The following is a 17,490-nucleotide window of genomic DNA, read 5'->3' as shown; positions in this document are numbered from 1 at the left end:
CCTGAGGTGCTGACCTGTTGCACCCTTGACAACCACTGTGATTGTTATTATTTGACCCTGTTGGTCATCTATGAATATTTGAACATCTTGACCATGTTCTGTTATAATCTCCACCCCGGCACAGCCAGAAGAGGACTGGCCACCCCTCATAGCCTGGTCCCTTTCTAGGTTACTTCCTAGGTTCTGGCCTTTCTAGGGAGTTTTTCCTAGCCACCGTGCTTCTACACCTGCATTGCTTGCTGTTTGGGGTTTTAGGCTGGGTTTCTGTATAGCACTTTGAGATATCAGCTGATGTAAGAAGGGCTTTATAAACAAATAAATAAATACATTGATTTGATTAAAGAAGAATGGTAGAAAATGTAAGCAGTGTGAGCTGAAGACAGGAGAATAAATTAAAGTGAATGAGGACGAAGTATCGAAGGTGGTAGGTGTGGTGAAGTTATAATTATAATTATATTATACTCATAAAGATGAGTCTGTGAAAGTAGGAGTGAAGTTTTGGGAAAAAGTGGACCATTGCCTTTTGGCTGATCGATATGTGGTTTCAGGGTGGGTGAAAACAGAGTTGGGTGCTGTGGTCTTGTGATAATTGTTTGTGTTTCTGCTGGTCAGAGGGAGAAGGCGCTCCGCGTGAAACAAATGGGGGCAAGAAATGTGATTTGTTTTGCTCACAAGAAAAGGGCACCATTGAAAGGAGTGATTACTGGCGTAGCGGTAAATGTAGAAGTTGACCAACTGAACGGGAAGATTCCCAGTGTTTGTGATGCTCATCATTTGGTGCGACACAGACAGGGTGGCGTGAGTGGTGAAACAGAAGAGTCATTGTCTGTTCTTTTGAGTTTTGATGTTGATTCTTTGCCTGACAAAGGGATGTTAGGATATATAAGTTATCCTGTACGAGCTTTTGTGCCGAATACATTACATTGTTACAGGTGTCAAGCTTATGGACATGTGACAGCAGTGTGTAGGAGGGAGATTCCTAGGTGTGAGAAGTGTGCAGAAGGGCATGAGACAAAGGAATGTGTAGCATTGGGGAAAGTAGCGGTATGTGTTAATTGTAGGGGTGCCCATGGGGCTGGGGATCAGAAATGTTCCGTGCGAGAGAGGCAGGTTGAGGTTTCCAGGGTTAGAATAGTGCAGAAGTTTTCATATGTGGTGGCAGTGAAGAAAGTAGAGGAAGATGGGTCAAGGGGTAGGGATCTAAGAGGAGTGGTGTGAGTAGTAGATCTTTACCAGTACAGAAGGATAGGCCAACAAGTAATATATGTTTCAGTAAAATTGGATTTATAGCATTTATAGCAATGGTTATCAACTGTACTGCAAGGTTGGAACGTAAGTTGCAGAAAATTGAGGTTGTAGTGTCAGCTGCAGAGAGGTATTTGGGTGTTTGAGACTTGACATCATAAGAGTTCCAGGGTGTGTTAAGTGGTGCTGTCCCATCCTTTCAGATTGTTGACCTGAGGTAGGACTAAATAGATTTAAATAGTGGAGTAGGGGGGTGTGCTTTTTTTGTGAGTACAGTGTTAGATGTTAGGGTATTTGTTTATTTATTTCTTCAAGCAAAGTATAAGGGAGTTGTACTACAGTCTAGTAGTAGGTGGCGGTAATGCAACATTTATTGGGTGCCAACCGCCGTTTAACTTAATCGAAGAAGAAGTTCACGTTTTGGCTACAGAATAATCATCCTATCTGAGAGAACGTTCGAGAGGTAGCGAGTCAATTTTACTATCGTCCATCTGATTGCTAGGTGTTTAGCTAGCTAACTAACTAATAATTGTTGTATGATATGTTTGGGTCGAGTCCATGTTGTATTTAGCCAAAGCTAGTTAGCTAACGGCAACATACAAAAAGCTAGCTATCTAACGTTAGCGCGAGTGTATCAAAACGTGTTTAGCTAGCTAACGTTAGTCGCTGTATCTAACTAGTTTCTGCTGACTAACTCTTATTTTTGTTTTTTCTTAGACACCCCAACTCTGACGGCGTCCCGAATATTTTCACAACAGGGGCAAGAATCTGCTAGATCGTTTATCACCTCTGAAATTCTGCCACCTTGCATCATTGAATTACAATCCCAGCAACACACCAGCTATTGGCAGCAGCAGTACTAGGCAACACTTCACTGTGCCTCTTGGACGACCATCGTTGTTTATGTCTTTGTTTTACGAAAACGGTGAGTGCATAATGACCAGCTATAGAAATACGCTGCTGTCGTAAATATATACGCATTGTTTTTGTTGTATGTATATTTCGATGTAGCTACTTTTTATAGTGAAATTCGTGGCGTAGTTATGTCTTTGCTAAATAAGAATATCAAAATGGCGTCTCCCGTCACTCGTGCCATCTGATAAATCATGACGCACTCTGCAGCACTAACTTACCTAGATTCATCAGTCTGGCTTCCCGGTTGCTAATCAACCTGATCTCGTTTGTAAGTGGTTTGTATATCGAAGTGAAAGAATGCGTATACATACATGTTAACGTTAGACACGTTTGCTGTGTTTTAGCTCACGGTAAAGCGAGATCAGTTGGCTATCTGTTAGCTAGTGCATACGTTTTCGTACTGGCCCCCTGTGGGAATCGAACTCAACCCAGGCGTTGCAAGCGCCACCAACTGAGCCACACGGGGTCTCGTAATTGAGTTTGTCAGTGGCGACATTTCACGAGAGCCACACTAACTTTTGACACATTGGGTAGCTAGCTAGCAACATACCCAACAACTATACACACAGGTTGTAACTAAAAGGTAAAGTCAGGTAATTATATAGGCTACTTAGGTATTCAATAAAAGCCATTGCCATCTAGGAAGTTATCAATCTGTGGAACTAGAGTTGATGTCCTGCCTTTCTCCCCTCTTTTCAGAGCTGTTGCGCAGCTGTTGGAACCTGTGTGGAGGAAACGTAGTCTACGATCAAGGCGCTTGCGGCCACAGTGGCAAACTATTTTTCATGTCAGAGACTGAGCACGCTTGCAGTCGTTTATGTCATCCCCTCTTTTCCAGACAGAAGATCCCAAAAAATCCCCATTCAAGATATTTTTATCTTACTGATAGTGCTAGTAGCCAGTCAAAATGTCGGTCAACGTCAACCGCAGCGTGGCAGACCAGTTCTATCGCTACAAGATGCCCCGTCTGATTGCTAAGGTGATTATCTGGTATAATCTTGTCATGATCCTGTCAGGAAAATAGCATTGTCATTCAACATTCTTGATATTTGCATTCTTGGTCAGTTTTCCAATGAAATGTGCAGGACTCAATGGTGGTCCATTTGAAAAATGATTCTTATAAGTTATTTATAGTTTTTGTGGTTTGATTTGTGTCCAGGTTGAGGGCAAGGGAAATGGAATCAAGACGGTCATTGTCAACATGACTGATGTTGCAAAGGCACTGAGTCGGCCTCCAACATGTAAGTTGACCTCCCCACTCCCATAGTGTTGATTCTAAAATGGTTACGTTGACTCGCACCATACATTGATATGTTACCTAACATTTAGTGAAGTGAAGGTATCTGTTGTGTGCATGACCATCCATTAGATTAGTGGATGTTGATTGCAACTCATAACCTCTTTGCAGATCCGACCAAGTTTTTTGGTTGTGAGCTTGGTGCGCAGACCCAGTTTGATGCAAAGAATGACCGCTTCATCGTCAACGGATCCCATGAGGCAAACAAGTTGCAGGACATGCTTGACATATTTATCCGTAAATTTGTGCTGTGTCCTGAGTGTGATAACCCTGAAACCGATTTGGTAAATATTTGATGAACATATTTGTCCTTTGTGGTGGGTGTTTGAGTAGTGTTGTCAAGAGTGGGACAGGAATTAAATGTGTTGAGTGCATTTATGTGGGACTTTGCAAAAGAATTTGCCCTTTTTTTATATCAAAGCCACAGATGTTGGTCAGTTATTTTGCTGGTAGTGTTTCTTCCTTTTTTAAATCATGTCTTTTAGTTCACTCCCAGTGTTATGTCCTTGAGGCGTGTAGATATAATAAAGCCCTGGTCATGTTTTTATGTAGATTTATTTGACATCCTGCCAACTTGACTTGTGCTATATCTGCCTTTTTGGGTCCTGCTTGTGCATGTCCCAGCCATTTGGGATCTCATCTGCTACATCATACACAGCAGTGAGAGATCAAGTGTCTTTCTCCTGCAATGCAGTTATGGTCTCTTTTGGGTATGTGATTACTTGTCTATTATGGGTGGTATAAAGAGTGATTATGTTAATATGTTGGTTGACCTTTCATTGCAGCATATCAATCCTAAGAAACAAACCATTGGTAACTCCTGTAAGGCCTGTGGGTACCGTGGCATGTTAGACACTCGACACAAGCTCTGCACGTTTATCCTCAAAAACCCACCAGGTAAGCACACAATAAGAATTTGCCCATGACCGGTTTGTTTTTCTTATCTTAAAGTCAAGTCCGATATGTGGCCTGTTGAGTGAAAGCGCCAATGGCTTTTTTCAACAGAAAATGAACCTGGATCTGTGAAGGAGAAAAAAGAGAAGAAGAACCGTAAGAAGGACAAGGAAAATGGCTCTGGCAGCGGAGAGGCTGGGAACCATAACGACATAGATGCCCCTGATGCCGTGGTGAGTATCCTCATTAATGTGTGCAAGCCATGTCAGTTTAAGTTCTTAATGCTAGTGGTTGAATAGGGGGAACCAACCTCCATCACCACTCTCCAAGCTATTATTGTTCTGAAGGACTAGTCTGTCAGTAACCCAAGCCTGTCTGTCTAGCAGCTATTGATCCCTTGAGAACGTGTGTTGTGTATCAGGACGGTGATGATGATGACGACGAGGATTGGGCAGAGGAGACCACAGAGGAGGCACAGAGAAGAAGAATGGAGGAGATCAGTGCCCATGCCAAAAACCTGACCCTCAGTGAGGACATGGAGAAGACCCTGGAAGAGAGGGTCAACATATTCTATAACTTTGTCAAAGTAAGTTGTGCCTGAAATCAATTACAAGGACAATGAAAGTCGGTGATCCATTGTGAAAATTTCTCATTGATATAGGGGTATAATGACAGTGAATGTTTTATGAAGGCGACCTAGAAGTTTTGACTGGCCATAAGTAATTTTTTTCCCTATTCAACACAGAGCAATATTTGTGCTTCTTAGGGGTCATTTTGAAAATCATGTTAAAAGCTTTCTCACTGGTTATTTTCTCCAGCAAAAAAGGGAGGATGGCGCTATTGATGCAGCAGATAAGGAGATCTTGGCAGAGGCAGAGCGTCTGGATGTGACGGCCATGGGACCGCTGATCCTGAGCGAGCTACTGTTTGACGAAAACATCCGTGACCAGATAAAGAAATACAAACGCCATTTCCTTCGCGTGAGTCTTCAAACCCCCATTGTTACATTTGACCTCTGTCATAACCTCTTACCACTGGTAATGTGTTCAAGAGGGGACAAAGCCTTGACCAAAACCTTTGCCAAATTGATTGTGGTTTTGTTACTTTTTGTCTTTAGTTTTGTGTGAATAATAAGAAGGCCCAGAAATACCTCCTGGGAGGATTTGAGTGCCTGGTAAAGCTGCACCAAGCCCAGCTGCTGCCCCGTGTGCCTGTCATACTCAAAGACCTGTATGATGCTGATCTAGTGGAGGAGGATGTAATACTGTCCTGGGCAGAGAAGGTGTGTGTGTGGTTAAACTTGTACGTGCTCTCACACACAGTTCAATACAGCTGCATGTCAGACTGATCACCTTAATACCTAGTTTCTTGTAAAATATAACTTTTTGTCATTAAAATTTCTGTTTGCTCCTTCTCTGTGAGTGTCATTGCTCATTACTTTATATATTTCAGGTGTCTAAGAAATATGTCTCTAAGGAACTTGCCAAAGAGATCCATGCGAAGGCAGCTCCTTTCATCAAGTGGCTGAAGGAGGCGGAGGAAGAGAGCGAGGGCAGTGAGAAAGAAGAGGCAGAGGATGAAAATGTGGAGGTACTGGTCAGACTGTCCACTGATATATTTTCATAGCTTGCACAGTTTATACTTTGTGGTTTGAGTTGGGCTACTAGGATATGCTTAGTGAACACCGGCCAAACTCGGACGACGCTGGGCCAATTGTGCGCCGCCCTATGGGACTCCCAATCACGGCCGGTTGTGAATGGGTGTCTAGTGATGCCTCTAGCACTGAGATGCAGTGCCTTAGACCGCTGCGCCACTCGACTGATGAGTGGCTGAGAGAGATTGATGATTGTTAGACTTCAGTGCGGCTTTTGACATTAACGATCGTGGTCTGCTGATGGGAAAAACGCATGTTTTGGCTTTACACCCCCTGCTATATTGTGGATAAAGATTTTCTTGTTGTAACAGAACAGAGGGTGTTCTTTAATGGAAGCCTCCAACATAATCCAGGTAGAATCAGGAATTGCCCAGGGTAGCTGTCCAGGCCTCTTACTTTTTAATATCTTTACTAATGACATGCCACGGGCCTTGAGTAAAGCCAGTGTGTATATGTATGCGGATGACTCAACACTACACGTCAGCTACTACAGCGACTGAAATGACTGCAACACTCAACAAAGAGCTGCAGTTAGTTTCAGAGTGGGTGGCAAGGAATAAGTTAGCCCTAAATATTTCCAAAACTTAAAAGCATTGTATTTGGGACAAAACATTCACTAAACCTCAACTAATTCTTGCAATGAATGTAGAAATTGAGCAAGTTGACTGTCATGGTCAAAACATGTTGATACAACACTAGGTAAAATAGGTAGAAGTCTGTCCATAATAAAGTGCTACTCTGCCTTTCTAACAACTATCAACAAGGCAGGGCCTACAGGCTCTAGTTTTGTCACACCTGGACTACTGTCCAGTCGTGTGGTCAGGTGCCACAGAGGGACCTCGTAAAATTACAATTGGTCCAGAACCGGGCACCCCGGCTGGCCCTTAAATGTACACTGAGCGTTAACATTAATATGCATGTAAATCTCTCATAGCTCAAAGTGGAGGAGAGATTGACTTCATCACTACTTGTTTTTGTAAGAAGTGTTGACATGTTGAATGCACCGAGCTGTCTTTCTAAACTACTAGCACACAGCTCGGACACCCATGCATACCCAACAGGATATGCCACCAAAGGTCTCTTCACAATCCCCAAGTCAAGAACAGATTATGGAAGGCGCACAGTACTACATAGAGCCATGGCTACATGGAACTCTATTCCACATCAGATAAAATTAAATGATAATTCCTGAGTGGCGCAGCGGTCTGAGGCGTCGCTACAGACCCAGGTTCAATCCCAGGCTGTGGTCACTACTGACCGTGACCGGGAGACCTGTGAGGCGGTGCACAATTGGCCTAGCGTCGACAAGGTTAGGTAGGGTTTGGCTGGCCGGGATTTCATTTTCCCATCGTGCTCTAGTGACTCCTTGTGGCGGGCCGGGCACCTGCAAGCTGACTCTGATAGCCAGCTGGACGGTGTTTCATCAGACACATTGGTGCGGCTGGCTTCCGTTAAGCAAGCAGTGTGTCAGGAAGCAGTGCGGCTTGGCAGGGTCGTGTTTCGGAGGACGCATGGCTCTCGACCTTTGCCTGTCCCGAGTCCGTAGGGGAATTGCAGGGATGGGACAAGACTAACTACCATTTTGGATCTCACAAAATTGTGGAGATACAGGTTTGAGTTTTGACGCCAGTATAATGCACAAATAAACACTTATTTTCCATCCTGCTCTCCTCAGGTTGTATATGATTCTTCTGCTCGGGAACTGAAAGTGGAGAACGTAAAACTGGACAAGCCTGACGAGGAAGAGGACTACTTTGATATTGATGCAATTTAAACAAGGAGGCCATTTTGAGAAGTTGTAGTTTTGAATCACATTTTCTCATCCTGCCAAATTGCCAGCCCTACTCTCCTTTTCACACAACCTCACTGCTTTTGTTAACATAGCGCTATTAGTCACTGCACATTAACTCTGTAATTGAGACATTTGATTTATGCGATATTGGTGTATTTTGGGGATTTACTTGACTGCACACTAATTGTTGTAGTTTTTCATTTGCATTTTTTTCCAGTCATTAAATAATGTTTTGCTATCCACAACTGTTATATTTTTGTTCAATTTAGTCACAGATACACAACCTTCGGTTAATTGTTAGATGGGATTCTTGAACTTGTCTGAGATAAGTGGTGTATGTGTAAACTACATGCCCACTAGGGATGTCACTGAACACTGCATTGGTATTCCCTCCTTGACAAGTCAGCAGTGCCATCTCGGCAGATATTGAATACAAAACTGTTTTGAAATAGGAGAGCACAGAAAACACTGGAATTATGACACATCAGGGTGATTCCTTATCCCAGTTGTTTTCAGTATATTGTATATTGCAACAGCCAATCCAGTCATAACAAAGCTAATTTTGGAAGCATGAGCCCTGACTCATGGTTTCTGTAGGTAAGGCATAAACTTTATTTCCAATCTGTCATTGTGAATCACTGAGCAGTGATAGTGCTACCATCACGGTCTACTGAGCGCCACAATGAGCGCTAAGGGGTCGCTGGTTTCCTCACGTCTGCCATTAGACGGTAGCGATCTCTGAGGCAGTGATGGCATTGCGGACCAAGTCTTTTCGGTGAGCTGCATCCTTTGGCTCCCAAACAGCTCTTCGATTAAATGCTTGAAAATAGCCCAAGAACCAGGGGAAACCGTGCACACAAAACCAAAAAAGGCGTCTACCATTGTCAGGTCGTGATGCACGTTGAAATAAAATTTTACCTGGACAAATTTCGATCGCCTACATTTGTTTGCCAAATGGACTAGATTGACGTGCTCACTTTGTTTCTGCAGTGAATCCTCTTAAGAAAATGATTTTGTAATGTATTTGCAGATTATCGTTTTGAAGCAGTAGCAGTACGCAAATCGGGGAGCCAAATAAAAGGCCCTTTAGCCGATGCGATTCGGTTCCTAACGTTCACCAAAAAGAGCCATTCGTTCGCGAACGATCCATCACTATCAGACAGGATTTGGGCCGATCCAACAGAGCCCGTGAGTGGTAGCCATTTTGCTCCCACCTAAAACACTAGTTTCATTCGGAATCGAAGATGGAAGAAATAGAACCGACAGCAAGTCCAAAAGCTCAACAATTTTGAAACCCAGGAATACAGACGGATATCAAGGCACACACGGACAACATCACAACAAAATTGCGATTTTGGGAGCGGTGACATCTGAACCTTCCGCCGTCCACTATGAGTAGCGTAGATTGGAGTCGATCAACCTCTGCTTAGTTCAATTTAACAGCCAATGTATTGTCTTTTTTGCAATGAAAAATAGTTAACATACTTAATTCTGAACATAAAGGACGATAGGGCGAATGCCCTGCTGCCGAGGAGCGTTATAGGGAAATACATGTCATTCAATTCTGTCTGCGTCTTCGTGACATCTTGAGACAAATTTGGATTGGATGGACCGATGTTGAGACAGTTGCCGAATTCATGGTTTGTGTCCAAAGGCAAGAATACAATCGCCTCCCCTCGTATTGCCAAAGGAGGTGCAGAATATAGGGAAATAGACAACATTTAATCGAGAAAATGTCAACAAAAACTCCTCTACCTACAGTCAATGAGAAAGAGACAGAGAGCGTAAGTAAACTGTTATTATTAGCCAGTTAGAGGTGTTTTGTCTCTGACAATAGAAAGTAGGCCTAACCACGAAACTATTTTCCTTACATTGTATCATATGGTTTTACATACTGGTTACATTGTATCTGAGTGTTCGATACATTGTGTCACGCAGGAGACAGGCATATGTTCGGCTCAAACAAAATCCTCTACTGTGCACGCCCTGGCTGTAATCTCATATGTTGCCTGATGTCACGCCAGATGCTCTGTTTGGTCTGTGGATAGTGATAAATAGCCTACTCATGTGTATCTCCATCCAAACAACCTTACCCGTTAGACTAGGTTCTGACTGGTTTTCAAGTTCTATTGCTTGCTCTCAATGATATAGGCTTACAGTGATATTTCCCACCACTTCTAGTTCAATGACAATCGTCTGACCGTTTTCATTCTCGCTCAGAGTATCCGGCAAGCAATGAAAAGACACCCCATCAGTGTAGTAAGTAAGGACTTTTTAATAGAAATCTCAGTAGGCTACCTGTCATTTTAATTTAGCCAAATTAGGATGATGCCTCTCTTGGAATGTATTTTTATTAATTAGATTTTGATTTCATGCAGTTGTATCTAGATGCTCTAATACTCTTTATCCTGTCATTCATTCTGGTTCATAAGAAAGGAATATTATATTGAGGAAACATTCCAAGGGTATATATTTTTTTTAAAGTGTGACCTACTTAATGCAGTTTATAAGGGAGGTGAATTGTTCTCACATTTAGATATGTTGTTAGTGGATCACAACAGAAAATAAAGCATCCCTGGCATTCCCTGCGAGTGATAACAGCACTGTAACCCAGTGTTATAGTTGGCTATACTGGAAGTCTAGCCTTGTCCAACAGACTGAGGAGCGCAGCGTTCTGTCTGGTTTACGAGACCTTTGGACATCTGCTGAATCTAATGCATTCTTACTGGTAACATCCTGATCAATGCAAACATCAGAATCATTTTAATCTATATTTTTCCTTTTCATCCAGTTCAGCGCTGTACATCTTTTCCCACAACTCCAACTGTCTGTGGTGTAGCTGTGCGGCCAAGTAACCACTGATGCTCAGGTTAGGGGCGGGGTTGTTAGGGCGGAGCAGGGCGGAGTTAGAGAACAGAGCAGGCCATGCTAATGGAGCTGACCTGGGTTGGAGTCGATACTGACCCATAGAAAAGTATCAGTCTGATTTTGGGGTTGGCTTTTAACCAGGGTCAGAACATCAGTATGCTGTACATACACTTGATAATCAGGCTGCACTAGTCAGTCACCTACATTAAGCTTTCTTTACCCGCTTGGTTAGCTTGATTATAATCTGTTCAGTAAAGATTTAATTAACAGGAGAGTTGTTTTGGAACCTTACAGTGGATGGAATCCCAAGCATGAGCCACTGCTAGTGCAGAGATGTTCCACTCCTTTGTCTGTCTGTCCGTCCGTGAGTCCATCCACAGCACGCTGTTCTACTCATGTCTGTCTGTGTATGTCCACAGCATACGTCTCACAGCAATGGGCGCCAGGAGGTCACCGCTCGCTCCGTCCGCACCCGGAACTCTGGTGCCGACGAGCAGCCTCATGTGGGGAACTACCGACTCCTGAAGACCATTGGGAAGGGCAACTTCGCCAAGGTCAAGCTGGCCCGTCACATCCTCACTGGCAGAGAGGTGAGAGGAGAGACTAGGCCTGCAGCAGGACAGGCTGCTGTAGCCCCTTTCTGGTTTACCTAGCTTCACTAGTCTATTCTTTCCCCTCTCAATAGCGTTGTTCTTGTTGTGCAAATATGAATTGTATCTTGTTCACAAGTGGGGGACATAAAAATAAAAGATAAGTAATGTTATGTGTGTGCTGTGTTGATCCCAGTGAAGGGTCCTCAGAGCATAATTGTTTACACACTTTGTTTTTGCTCTCTCCTCAGGTGGCGATAAAGATTATCGATAAGACACAACTGAACCCAAACAGCCTTCAAAAGGTAAGGATCCTCCCTGTGTGGCTGTGATTCCCAGTACACTTATTGAGGTTGTGTGGCAAAATAGATAATTTATCGTGGCTGTGTAACCGCTGACCTGTGTAGTTTTGGCCCTGTGCCTGTGCCCTGGTGGTGGTTGTGGCCAGTCAGAGGACATTATTGATATGACTGATGTGCTGCAGCAGGCTGGGTTTGACAGACAGACAGAGAGCATGACCAGGGCTTACCCAGGGTGATGGTGTGGTCGTTGGTATTCTGCCTGCCCCACTGAGACTCAGTAAGCATCTCTCTCACTCGCTGCTTAGCTGTAGTTTCCATCTGTTTTTCCAAAGCACCATTGATTCGGTGTTTTGTATTTAAAGTCAGGTCCTTTGACATAGGCTATGCTAAGTCAACAGAAACTCTGAGTAGGGCACTATAAAATCAGTGTTGTGGACAGAATCATGGAATCTAGACATTAAAATGGAATTCAACAATATAAAAAATGGATTGAACTTCAGTAGGAAATCAACCACTGAACAAAAATATAAACTCAACATGCAGCAATTTCAAAGATTTTCTTGAGTTACAGTTCATATAAGGAAATCAGTAAATTTAAAGAAATGAATTAGACCCTAATCTGTGGATTTCACATGACTGGGCAGGGGTGCAGCCATGGGTTCGCCTGGGAGAGCATAGGCCCACCCACTGGGGAGCCAGGCCCAGCCAATCAGAATGAGTTTTCCCCATAAAAGGGCTTTATTACAGACAGAAATACTTTTCATCAACCCACCCCTCCTCAGACACCCCGCAGGTGAAGAAGCCAGATGTGGAGGTCCTGGGCTCTGTGGTGGACATTCCTGCAGTCAGTATGCCAATTGCAACCTCCCTCAAAACTTGGGACATCTGTGGCATTGTGTTGGTTGTGTGACGAAACTACACATTTTAAAGTGGCCTTTTATTGTCCCCAGCACAAGGTGCACCTGTGTAATGATCATGCTGTTTAATCAGCTCCTTGCTTATGCCCCACCTGTCAGGTGGAATGATTATATTGGCAAAGGAGAAATGTAAACACATTTGTGCACATCATTTGAGATAAATAAGCTTTTTGTGCGTATGGAACATTTCTGTGATTTCTTTTTTTCCAGCTCATGAAACATGGGACGAACACTTTACATGTTGCGTTTATATTTTTATTCAGTATATATATATTGAATTTATTCTAAAATTCATTAATTTGCCCATGTTAGTAATAAGATGACATGCATCAGTGATTCGTTTTGTCCTGCAACTTTTTGAAATGGCACAGGAATGCCCCTGTGTGTGTATATATGTCTACATTCTGGTAGAGATAGAAAGTCATTCCCAAAAACCTTCTCAATGAAATGCTAACTACAAAGTGGCCTATGCCTACCTGGCAGAATGACATGATTATTTGCATCAATCCAGTGGCCATTTGTTTTGCAAACTGCAATCACATGAGCGCTACAGAAACATCATTAACCAAACAACGGTCTCTGGCTGGTGCGTACTTGAAATAAAGGGTAACTAAAATCAAAATTTCTTAGATTTTTCCAGACCTCAAAAGTGGTCTCCTGATGTGGTTTAAGCATTTTTGTGGACTTAGAACATCCAATTTTGTTGAAAACCTGGAAAAACAAAACGGAGAACAGAAGCATGCAAAAATTACAAAAATCTCTTACAATGGCGCCAGAGGGGATGGCTGCCGTTTTATGGGCTCCTAACCAACTGTGTTATTTTTTAATTTTTTTCGCATTGTTTGTAACTTATTTTGTACATAATGCTGCTGCTACCGTCTCATATGAACGTGTCTCCTGCCAAAATACCAGCAACAGTGTGTGAAAACCTTGTGAAGACTTACAGAAAACGTTTGACCTCTGTCATTGCCAACAAAGGGTATATAACAAAGTATTGAGAAACTTTTGTTATTGACCAAATACTTATTTTCCACCATAATTTGCAAATAAAATCATTAAAAATCCTACAATGTGATTTTCTGGATTTTTTTTCTCATTTTGTCTGTCATAGTTGAAGTGTACCTATGATGAAAATTACAGGCCTCTCTCATCTTTTTAAGTGGGAGAACTTGCACAATTGGTGGCTGACTATATACTTTTTTGCCCCACTGTATATATATATATATAATACAGTTGAAGTCGGAAGTTTACAAACACCTTAGCCAAATACATTTAAATTCAGTTTTTTACAATTCCTGGCATTTAATCCTGGTAAAAATTCCCTGTCTTAGGTCAGTTATGTTCACCACTTTATTTTAAGAATGTGAAATGTCAGAATAATAGTAGAGAGTGATTTATTTCAGCTTTTATTTCTTTCATCACATTACCAGTGGGTCAGAAGTTTACATACACTCAACTAGTATTTGGTAGCATAGCCTTTAAATTGTTTAACTTCGGTTAAACATTTCGAGTAGCCTTCCACAATAAGCTGAGTGAATTTTGGCCCATTCCTCCTGACAGAGCTGGTGTAACTGAGTTCGGTTTGTTGGCCTCCTTGCTCACACATGCTTTTTCAGTTCTGCCCACAAATTTTCTATAGGATTGAGGTCAGGGCTTTGTGATGGCCACTTCTATACCTTGACTTTGTGGCTCTTAAGCCATTTTTTTCACAACTTTGGAAGTATGCTTGGGGTCATTGTCCATTTGGAAGACCCATTTGCGACCAAGCTTTAACTTCCTGACTGGTGTCTTGAGATGTTGCTTCAATATATCCACATCATTTTCCTCCCTCATGATGCCATCTATTTTGTGAAGTGCACCAGTCCCTCATGCAGCAAAGCACCCCCACAACATGATGCTGCCACCCTCGTGCTTCACGGTTGGGATGGTGTTCTTCGGCTTGCAAGCCTCCCCTTTTTTCCCCCAAACATAACAATGGTCATTAAGGCCAAACAGTTATATTTTTGTTTCATCAGAATAGAGGACATTTCTCCAAAAAGTACGATCTTTGTCCCCATGTGCAGTTGCAAACCGTAGTCTGGCTTTTTTATGGCGGTTTTGGAGCAGTGGCTTCTTCCTTGCTGAGTGGCCTTTCAGGTTGATATAGGACTCGTTTTACTGTGGATATAGATACTTTTGTACCTGTTTCCTCCAGCATCTTCACAGAGTCCTTTGGTGTTGTTCTGGGATTGATTTGCACTTTTCACACCAAAGTACGTTCATCTCTAGGAGACAGAATGTGTCTCCTTCCTAAGAGGTATGACAGCCGCGTGGTCCCATGGTGTTTATACTTGCGTATTATTGTTTGTACAGATGATCGTGGCACCTTCAGGCATTTGGAAATTACTCCTAAGGATGAACCAGACTTGTGGAGGTCTACAATTTTTTTCTGAGGTCTTGGCTGATTTCTTTTGATTTTCCCATGATGTCAAGCAAAGAGGCACTGAGTTTGAAGGTAGGCCTTGAAATACATTCACAGGTACACCTCCAATTGACTCAAATGATGTCAATTAGACTATCAGAAGCTTCTAAAGCCATGGCATAATTTTCTGGAATCTTCCAAGATGTTTAAAGGCACAGTCAACTTAGTGTATGTAAACTTCTGACCCATTGGAATTGTGATTAAGTGAAAAAGTCTGTCTGTAAACAATTGTTGGAAAAATTACTTGTCATGCACAAAGTTGAAGTCCTAACCGACTTGCCAAAACTATAGTTAGTTAACAAGAAATTTGTGGAGTGGTTGAAAAATGAGTTTTGATGACTCCAACCTAATCTCGATCCCAAACCGGCTGTGCGCGTGCGCCATCGTGTGCTATCGTGCATAAATGTATTTTGCCCCCCTACACCAAACGCAATCACGACACGCAGGTTAAAATATCAAAACAAACTCTGAACCAATTACATTAATTTGGGGACAGGTCGAAAAGCATTAAACATGTATGGCAATTTAGCTAGTTAGCTTGCACTTGCTAGCTAAGTTGTCCTATTTAGCTAGCTTGCTGGTGCTAGCTAATTTGTCCTGGGATATAAACATTGAGTTGTTATTTTACCTGAAATGCACAAGGTCCTCTACTCCGACAATTAATCCACACATAAAACGGCCAACTGAATTGTTTCTAGTCATCTCTCCTCCTTCCAGGCTTTTTCATCTTTGAACGTATATGGTGATCTTATCTAAACTTTAATAGTATTACCACGACGACCGGCAAAACAGTTTGTCTTTCAATCACCCACGTGGGTATGACCAATGAGGAGATGGCACGTGGGTACCTGCTTCTATAAACCAATGAGGAGATGGGAGAGGCAGGACTTTCAGCGCGATCTGCGTCAGAAATAGAAAGGAGTTCTATTTTAGCCCTTGGCATCGCAGACGATCGCGAGCAGTGTGGGTGCAATAATTGAATAACATGGATTTCTACATTTATTTTGCGACGTACGCAACGTGTACGGTCTGATCAGCATGTACGTGTATGTAAACTTCCGACTTCAACTGTATATACTAGGCAGTGTCAGAGAAAGGCCCAAAAAATGGTCAAAGACTCCAGTCACCCAAGTCATAGACTGTTCTCTCTGCTACCGCACGGCAAGCGGTACCGGAGCGCCAAGTCTAGGTCCAAAAGTTTCCTTAACAGTTTCTACCCCCAAGCCACAAGACTGCTGAACAATTAATCAAATGGTCACCTGGACTATTTACTTTGACACCCCCCCCCCCCCCCCCCCCCCCCCGCCTTTGTTTTTTCACACTGCTGCGACTCGCTGTTTATTTTCTATGCCTAATCACTTTACCCCTACCTACATGTACAAATTACCTCGACTAACCTAACCTGTACCCCCGCACATTGAATCGGTACCGGTACCCCCACTATATATAGCCTCGTTATTATTATTTTATTGTGTTACTTTTTACTTTAGTTTATTTAGTAAATGTTTTTATTAAACACTTATTTATTGACCTGCGTTGTTGGTTAAGGGCTCGTAAGTAAGCATGTCACGGTAAGCTCTACACCTGTTTTATTCAGCGCATGTGACAGATAAAATGTGATTTGATTAAAACAAATTTCATTGAGCCCTATCTGAGTCATGAGGCTCTTTATGAGGTGGCTTGTTGGAAACACACAACACATGGAGCTTCTGTTAACAATTTAGTAATAACCCCTAGGAATAGTCATGTTGTGTTGGGTACTTGATGTAACTCATTTTTAGTAATACAAAGCTATCACTATCTTCCTTAAATGTTGCCTTTGCCAATTGAAATCCCCTTGTCTGACTTAGGCGATGATTTGTGAACAAAAGGAACTCTACCTCTCCAGCACCAACAAATCTAAGAGGTCCAGGTACACTGAGAAGAGGAGACTGCAAAATGTGGGTGGTTCTGTTATTGGGACAGTAAATCAAAACATGGTCTTAAGCCTAATTTTTTTTTTTTTTTCATCCTTCGTTTTTTAATAGTTTGGAAGAGCTCACATCTGTGACAAGCTCATTGTAATCTTTCACCTCCATTCCTCCCTAACTCCCTCCCTCCCTTCACTGAAGGTCACATGACCAGACAAGGCTGTTGTTGCCCAGTTTAGAGGGCAAAGGTTAGGGAAATGGCCAAAGCCTTTGATTAAATGAAAACATCTGAGAACAGTTGGTTCTCAGATGTTTGGAGTCTGGTGTGGTGTGGCCTCTGCTTCTACTGCTCTCCTACTCCCTTCTCATAAAGTCACCACAGAGCAGCACTAACCTGTTTTAAGTTCAGTATAGGCTAATGAGAGCAGAAGCAGTGCTCACAAATACATGTCGAATTGACTGTTAAAATGGGACCTGCTGTGACAATTAGCCTTGTAGCATAAGTAAAGGTTAGAGATCCATATATTAGCGCACTGGTAAGTAGTGATGGGGGAAAAAATCCATACAGTTTTTGACACTATATTGTATAGTTTTAACAATATTGCAATATTAATTTTGACTGGCTGTACCTGCACCAAAACTCCA

General features: G+C 42.5%; 2 protein-coding genes across 14 annotated transcripts in view; both read left to right on the top strand.

The window, feature by feature from the left end:
* The first annotated feature begins 1,602 nt into the window (after nt 1–1,602).
* LOC120023153 (eukaryotic translation initiation factor 5-like) lies at nt 1,603–8,039 on the top strand. Of its 2 annotated transcripts, XM_038967163.1 has the most exons (12): nt 1,603–1,708; nt 1,963–2,170; nt 2,860–3,139; nt 3,320–3,401; nt 3,569–3,741; nt 4,243–4,354; nt 4,463–4,584; nt 4,773–4,937; nt 5,170–5,331; nt 5,469–5,633; nt 5,804–5,941; nt 7,681–8,039. In XM_038967163.1, exons 3-12 carry the CDS (start codon nt 3,068–3,070, stop codon nt 7,777–7,779), a joined length of 1,290 nt encoding a protein of 429 aa, XP_038823091.1. In that variant the 5' UTR covers nt 1,603–1,708; nt 1,963–2,170; nt 2,860–3,067; the 3' UTR covers nt 7,780–8,039. The 2 variants fall into 2 exon arrangements, with proteins under 2 accessions (XP_038823091.1, XP_038823090.1); XM_038967162.1 differs by lacking the exon at nt 1,603–1,708 and having other exon boundaries at nt 1,715–2,170.
* A 111-nt stretch (nt 8,040–8,150) lies between these two features.
* LOC120023151 (MAP/microtubule affinity-regulating kinase 3-like) overlaps nt 8,151–17,490 on the top strand; it is a 36,162-nt gene continuing 26,822 nt past the window's right edge. For 7 of the 12 annotated variants that reach the window (XM_038967157.1, XM_038967152.1, XM_038967150.1 and 4 more), the window contains exons 1-4: nt 8,151–9,581; nt 9,979–10,056; nt 11,085–11,255; nt 11,507–11,560. In XM_038967157.1, coding sequence (XP_038823085.1) covers nt 9,531–9,581; nt 9,979–10,056; nt 11,085–11,255; nt 11,507–11,560 — 354 coding nt within the window. In that variant the 5' untranslated portion in view covers nt 8,151–9,530. The other 5 variants (XM_038967158.1, XM_038967154.1, XM_038967153.1 and 2 more) reach the window with 3 other exon arrangements.

The sequence above is a fragment of the Salvelinus namaycush genome, chromosome 28 (genome assembly GCF_016432855.1).
Source record: "Salvelinus namaycush isolate Seneca chromosome 28, SaNama_1.0, whole genome shotgun sequence".
In the NCBI taxonomy this organism is placed as follows: Eukaryota; Metazoa; Chordata; class Actinopteri; order Salmoniformes; family Salmonidae; genus Salvelinus; species Salvelinus namaycush.
The sequence above is the reverse complement of the archived record's forward strand: the minus strand, read 5'-3'. Positions and strand labels throughout refer to the sequence as shown.

Excerpts from the sequence above, each read along its gene's own strand:
- LOC120023153 (XM_038967163.1), top strand. The coding sequence starts at position 3,068 with ATGTCGGTCAACGTCAACCGCAGCGTGGCAGACCAGTTCTATCGCTAC. Across the intron at positions 4,355-4,462 it reads TATCCTCAAAAACCCACCAG|AAAATGAACCTGGATCTGTG; the intron begins GTAAGCACACAA and ends TTTTTTCAACAG. Across the intron at positions 5,634-5,803 it reads TACTGTCCTGGGCAGAGAAG|GTGTCTAAGAAATATGTCTC; the intron begins GTGTGTGTGTGG and ends TATATATTTCAG.